Source organism: Hemibagrus wyckioides, linkage group LG28 (genome assembly GCF_019097595.1).
Source record: "Hemibagrus wyckioides isolate EC202008001 linkage group LG28, SWU_Hwy_1.0, whole genome shotgun sequence".
In the NCBI taxonomy this organism is placed as follows: Eukaryota; Metazoa; Chordata; class Actinopteri; order Siluriformes; family Bagridae; genus Hemibagrus; species Hemibagrus wyckioides.
The window spans coordinates 11928853-11936012 of record NC_080737.1 but is presented as its reverse complement, the minus strand read 5'-3'; the positions used below and the strand labels follow the sequence as shown (position 1 = coordinate 11936012).

At 39.7% G+C, this 7160-nt stretch overlaps 1 protein-coding gene across 1 annotated transcript; it reads right to left on the bottom strand.

The window, feature by feature from the left end:
• Positions 1–3748: 3748 nt before the first annotated feature.
• Positions 3749–6646, bottom strand: timm8b (translocase of inner mitochondrial membrane 8 homolog B (yeast)). Its single transcript, XM_058383911.1, has 2 exons — positions 6411–6646; positions 3749–5519 (listed from the first exon to the last, which is right to left on the bottom strand). Exons 1-2 carry the CDS (start codon positions 6525–6527, stop codon positions 5352–5354), a joined length of 285 nt encoding a protein of 94 aa, XP_058239894.1. The 5' UTR covers positions 6528–6646; the 3' UTR covers positions 3749–5351.
• Positions 6647–7160: the final 514 nt, after the last annotated feature.

Sequence of the window (7160 nt, the reverse complement as noted above, 5' to 3'; positions counted from 1 at the left end):
ATATGTATGTATGTGTATGTATATATTATATATATATATATATATATATATGGCTATATATGTATATATATATATATATATATATATATATATATATATATATATATATATATATGGCTCTCAGTCTCCGCTCTAATTCATCCCAAAGGTGTTCTATCGGGTTGAGGTCAGGACTCTGTGCAGGCCAGTCAAGTTCATCCACACCAGACTCTGTCATCCATGTCTTTATGGACCTTGCTTTGTGCACTGGTGCACAGTCATGTTGGAAGAGGAAGGGGCCAGCTCCAAACTGTTGGGAGCATGGAATTGTCCAAAATGTCTTGGTATGCTGAAGCATTCAGAGTTCCTTTCACTGGAACTAAGGGGCCAGGCCCAGCTCCTGAAAAACAACCCCACACCATAATCCCCCCTCCACCAAACTTTACACTTGGCACAATGCAGTCAGACAAGTACCGTTCTCCTGGCAACCACCAAACCCAGACTCGTTCATCAGATTGCCAGATGGAGAAGCGCGATTCGTCACTCCAGAGAATGCGTCTCCACTGCTCTAGAGTCCAGTGGCGGCGTGCTTTACACCACTGCATCCGACGCTTTGAATTGCACTTGGTGATGTATGGCTTGGATGCAGCTGCTCGGCCATGGAAACCCATTCCATGAAGCTCTCTGCGCACTGTTCTTGAGCTAATCTGAAGGCCACATGAAGTTTGGAGCTCTGTAGCGATTGACTCTGCAGAAAGTTGGCGACCTCTTCGCACTATGCTGAGTGGCTGAGTTGCTGTCGTTCCCAAACACTTCCACGTTCTTATAATACAGCTGACAGTTGACTGTGGAATATTTAGGAGCGAGGAAATTTCACGACTGGATTTGTTGCACAGGTGGCATCCTATCACAGTTCCACGCTGGAATTCACTGAGCTCCTGAGAGCGACCCATTCTTTCACAAATGTTTGTAAAAACAGTCTGCATGCCTAGGTGCTTGATTTTATACACCTGTGGCCATGGAAGTGATTGGAACACCTGATTCTGATTATTTGGATGGGTGAGCGAATACTTTTGGCAATATAGTGTATATATCCAAAAAATAGTCACATACACTAATATTTCGTTGGACCACCTTTAGCTTTGATTACGGCTCGCAATCGCCGTGGCATCGTTTCGATAAGCTTCTGCAATGTCACAACATTTATTGTCAACCAGAGTTGCATTATTTTTTCGCAAAGACCTTGTATTCATGATGGGAGAGTCGGACCACTGTGCAAAGTCTTCTCCAGCACATCCCAAAGATTCTCAGTAGGGTTAAGGTCTGGACTCAGTGGTGGCTAATCTATGTGTGAAGATGATGTCTCATGCTCCCTGAACCACTCTTTCACAATTTGAGCCCGATGAATCCCGGCATTGTCATCTTGGAATATCCCTGTGCCATAAGGGAAGAAAAAATCCAAATTATGGAATAACCTGGTCATTCAGAAGATTCAGGTAGACCTCATTCTTTGGGCACATAACATTGCTGAACCTAGACCTGACCAACTGCAGCAACCCCAGATCATAGCATTGCCCCCACAGGCTTGTACGGTGCCTAAGCATGATGGGTGCATCACTTCATCCACCTCTCTTCTTAGTCTGATGCACCCATCACTCTGGAACAAGATAAATCTGAACTCATCAGACCACATGACCTTCTTCCATTGCTCCAGATTCCAACCTTTATTCTCCCTAGCAAATTGAAGCCTTATTTCCCAGATTAGCCTCACTGATAAGTGGTTTTCTTAAGGCTACAAGTGTTGGACAGTTCTTAACCCAATTTTAGTAGTTACAGCAATCTCTTTAGATGTTTCCTTGATGCATCTGATTGTTTAAGAAATGAGAAGCTACTCCTTGCATCAGTTAGGGTTAAATAACTTGTTGCCAGCTGAAACAATCATCCATGCAGTAATTATCCATTAGGCTCTTACCTATTTGCTTAGTTAAATCCAGGTGGTGACTTTTTTTTGGACGGGCAGTGTATAATAATGAGACAGATTATTCAGACCCAGACACGACACTGACAAGAAGCTCAAAGCACTTCCTTACTGATAGATTATGCTGAAATATTAGAGGAAAAGCTGCCAGTTGTCTTGCTGTTATTAAATACCACGTGCTCTAATAAAGAGTTTTTGATCTTAGATCAGATTCAGTTCTTACTGGAAGAATCTGTGAATATCACACCATATCAAGCATGGAGATTTTGACGTTAAATACGTTGGAGCTAAAAAAAAACTATTGTCAGACAACAGAATGCTTTTTTGAGCTAAGATACACTATATTGCCAAAAGTATTCGCTCACCTGCCTTGACTCGCATATGAACTTAAGTGACATCCCATTCCTAATCCATAGGGTTCAATATGACGTCGGTCCACCCTTTGCAGCTATAACAGCTTCAACTCTTCTGGGAAGGCTGTCCACAAGGTTTAGGAGTGTGTTTATGGGAATTTTTGATCATTCTTCCAGAAGCGCATTTGTGAGGTCACACACTGATGTTGGACGAGAAGGCCTGGCTCTCAGTCTCCGCTCTAATTCATCCCAAAGGTGTTCTATCGGGTTGAGGTCAGGACTCTGTGCAGGCCAGTCAAGTTCATCCACACCAGACTCTGTCATCCATGTCTTTATGGACCTTGCTTTGTGCACTGGTGCACAGTCATGTTGGAAGAGGAAGGGGCCAGCTCCAAACTGTTCTCACAAAGTTGGGAGCATGGAATTGTCCAAAATGTCTTGGTATGCTGAAGCATTCAGAGTTCCTTTCACTGGAACTAAGGGGCCAGGCCCAGCTCCTGAAAAACAACCCCACACCAAAATCCCCCCTCCACCAAACTTTACACTTGGCACAATGCAGTCAGACAAGTACCGTTCTCCTGGCAACCGCCAAACCCAGACTCGTCCATCAGATTGCCAGATGGAGAAGCGCGATTCGTCACTCCAGAGAACGCGTCTCCACTGCTCTAGAGTCCAGTGGCGGCGTGCTTTACACCACTGCATCCGACGCTTTGAATTGCACTTGGTGATGTATGGCTTGGATGCAGCTGCTCGGCCATGGAAACCCATTCCGTGAAGCTCTCTGCACACTGTTCTTGAGCTAATCTGAAGGCCACATGAAGTTTGGAGGTCTGTAGTGATTGACTCTGCAGAAAGTTGGTGACCTCTTCGCACTATGCGCCTCAGCATCCGCTGACCCCGCTCCGTCAGTTTACGTGGCCTACCACTTCGTGGCTGAGTTGCTGTCGTTCCCAAACACTTCCACGTTCTTATAATACAGCTGACAGTTGACTGTGGAATATTTAGGAGCGAGGAAATTTCACGACTGGATTTGTTGCACAGGTGGCATCCTATCACAGTTCCACGCTGGAATTCACTGAGCTCCTGAGAGCGACCCATTCTTTCACAAATGTTTGTAAAAACAGTCTGCATGCCTAGGTGCTTGATTTTATACACCTGTGGCCATGGAAGTGATTGGAACACCTGATTCTGATTATTTGGATGGGTGAGCGAATACTTTTGGCAATATAGTGTATTTGATCATAAAATATGTAGTTGTAACAAAGCATACATTTTCTTAAACCTCACAGCTATAGCTCAGAGTTGCTGCTAAAATGTAAGAAAAATTCAAAAACAAAGATAGTTACCCTGAATATTGATCACTTAATTTTTATTTCAATTTTTTTTAAAACCCAAAACTAAAATGTTTTAAATTCCATGTCATATGAATTTGATGTGTCTAAATTTTACCAAAAAAAAAAAAGTTCATGTTCATGTTAAAAATATAGCAATATTCAGAGTTTAAGACTATTGCATAAAACTATATTTCAGTGGTTATTAAAGCTTGGCATTTTGTATAAAGGTATGTAAAGATACACCAGAGACCAAAATTCAGAGCAACAAAAATCAGGATAATTGTTCATTTTAAATTGCAGTAACGATGTGCGGGTTAAGAAAAGACTGAAACGGATTGTCCTCAAGTGTGTATATTATGCATGAAAATGTTCTTGTGACATTTATCAACATGAGAAACCCAAGAACATCCACATCACAGCTGTTAAACATACAGAAACATCTTGTACTTCAAAAATAAGCCTGAAATTCACAGACTTGACAGTTAATCCAGGCAATCAGTGAGCTAATTGGTACATCTGATCATCAGAACCATACTTTCAGACAAAGATCCAAGGATCTGCAGGGACACGGACAATAGCAGCTTGGAAATAATGATGTGCTGAGAGGATCATTAAGTAAATCTGGTACTATAATCACACACAGTCCACTGGGAATCATCCCTAGTTATTCTTCTGCAGAAAGAAAGATATATGTGAATGTATGAGAAGAGCCGTGACCTCGAACACTGAGGCTAAATCCCAAATGGCTCCATATTTGAAGCACAGACCAGGTTGATTTGGTGATGAAAGTATCCCCAAACTTTTTAAACACATAAAAATGGCTGATTTCAATTATCAGTTGTAATATTTGGATCCAATCTTCTATCACTACTACTACATAGGGGCCCAAAAAAAATGTATATGCACTTCAACAAGAGAAATTTTTGCAGAAAAATTGTATTACTAAATTTATATAAACACCAAAGGGTGACTAGAAGTCCTGTTTGAATTATGCAATCACATTAGGTGCACAAAGTGGCCACCATTCGCATCCAGACACTAGATTTCGGCAAACTACCGTATGAACAACATTGACAGAGTGTCCACAGGGATTGCTCTGCATGATACTTCAATTTCTTCCCATAATGCAGCCATTGTGGGTGGTTTTCTGCGACCCTTTAGTGTTCCCTACAGATGGAAATCGAGGGATGTTAAGCCCAGGGAACATGGAGGGAAAAAAGGGCATAGATAACAACTGTTGAAGTGTGTATACATTTTTTTTTAGCCCACATTACATTTTTTTATCGTGGAGTTAAATCACGATACTGATATCCCAATTATGTTGATCTGTTACAAGTGCTATCGTCTAGCAAGTAAATTGCTTTATTTTGTCAATTTTAGTGAGTTACATTCAGGGTTACTTTAAGGTAGAAACTATAAGAGGTGGGGGGAAAAGGGATCGATGTAGGATTTTCTCCAGGGTTCCTTATTTCTGTTCTTCGAGACATTGAAGCAAAAAAATAAAAAATAACAATCTGACGCAGAAATTGAAGACAGAAGTCACTCTCATACCCTAATTAATACATATCTGTAGGGAGTAAAGAGTCACTTGGGATTGAGTCCAAGACTATGGCATTAAACTTTTCCTGCTTATTCACCAGAGAGCCTGAGGCTGCTAATAGGAATGTAAGCCATTAGTCCTTGAGAGGTCGTGAGGTGACTGCATGCTCAGTGTGTGCCCTTCTGCACCATCTGTGTGAAGCGGTTCGTGATGGCCAGCGTGGTATCGATGAAGCGCTCCACACAGCTCACGAGACACGTTTCAGTGCGCGAGTCCAGTTTTGAGCTCGGCTTGTCTATGCATTTGTCCCAACACACGTCTGTGAAGTTGTGCACCTGCCAACACACACACACACACACACAATTAAAACAAATATAACTGGGAGTACTGATTCAATACGATCGTAGCAAGGTCAATCTTAACGCATTTTGTAACTTTTTATTCTTGTTTTTTTTGCACATTACTTCTCATACACCTTTAAATCTCTGTATTTAGTATTTTTTTGTTATTTTTTTTTAATTATCTGTATTTTTGTTTTATTTATTTTATTATAGGTTATTTGTTATATTTTTGGTACCCTTAAATTCAGGTATTTAGTATTTTTTGTTATATTTTTTAATTCTCTGTATTTTTGTTTTATTTATTTTATTATAGGTTATTTGTTATATTTTTGGGTTATATTTCTGGTACCCTTAAATTCAGGTATTTAGTATTTTTTGTTATATTTTTTAATTCTCTGTATTTTTGTTGTATTTATTTTATTATAGGTTATTTGTTATATTTTTGGGTTATATTTCTGGTACCCTTAAATTCAGGTATTTAGTATTTTTTGTTATATTTTTTAATTCTCTGTATTTTTGTTGTATTTATTTTATTATAGGTTATTTGTTATATTTTTGGTACCCTTAAATTCGGGTATTTAGTATTTTTGTTATATTCTCATCTTATTTTATTTATTACCTTATTACCTATGCTTATGGATACTGCTGGAAGTTCTACATTTCCCATTGGGATCAATCAATCAGTCTGTCTGTCTGTCTGTCTGTCTGTCTGACGGTTCTACCCGGTTACAGAATCGGGTCATTCTTAGGTGCCGGCGATAATCATATATAAATAATAATAATAATAATAATAATAATAATAATAATAATAATAATCAGGGGTCAGTAGATCTGTTTCTGGACAGAGGCTCTGCAGTGCAGGCCCCCATGTGTTCATCTCCATACCTGAGCCTGAAACTGTGCTTTCTGTTGCTCCACAGCGATCAGACGCTGAAGTTCAGCAGCCTCCGCGTTCTCCGATGAACCCATTGATGGTCTATCGAAACTACTGAAATCCGCCATTTTCAGTATATCGAATGTTTTAATAAAACAAGTATGAGGCTGTTGAGAAAAGTCACCTCTAAGGGCAAAGCACGACAAACCAGCATGCAACCCTGGGAAGACTTCCGGAAGCCGGGTGGATATGACGTCATAGGCACGCTCTCCACCGGGGCAAAGAATTAAATAGAATTAAATTAAATATTTTTTTTTTTTAATGTAATTAATGAAAGTAATACAAGTTAAATGAATAAATAAAAAAACCTTAAAATCCACGCAGCATCGTCTTCTATTTTCCTGATTTAATTCCATGAAATTATATTGACCTTCAAGTTCTGTGTAAAAAATACTACTTTAATCCGCTAAGTGGCAGCAAAGGAAAAGAAAGAAAAATAAATTACCTTTTGACCTCGCTTCCAGTTTAAGCCCCCCCCCCCTTCCCCAGACAGACCGGAAATCATGTGGTGCTATTTACAGTATTGTGATGCGAAAACGCGTCCGCCATATTGGAAAGGAAAACATAATCAGAATCAGAAAGAGCTTCATTGTCAAGTTTGTTTGCGCATACAAGGAATTTGTTTTAGTGTAATGCAAAAAGACAACAACAATACACAGACAATGAAAAAAAAATAGGATAAGAAATAGAAATACACATAT

Excerpts from the sequence above, each read along its gene's own strand:
- timm8b (XM_058383911.1), bottom strand. The coding sequence starts at position 6,527 with ATGGCGGATTTCAGTAGTTTCGATAGACCATCAATGGGTTCATCGGAG. Across the intron at positions 5,520-6,410 it reads AAGCACAGTTTCAGGCTCAG|GTGCACAACTTCACAGACGT; the intron begins GTATGGAGATGA and ends GTGTGTTGGCAG.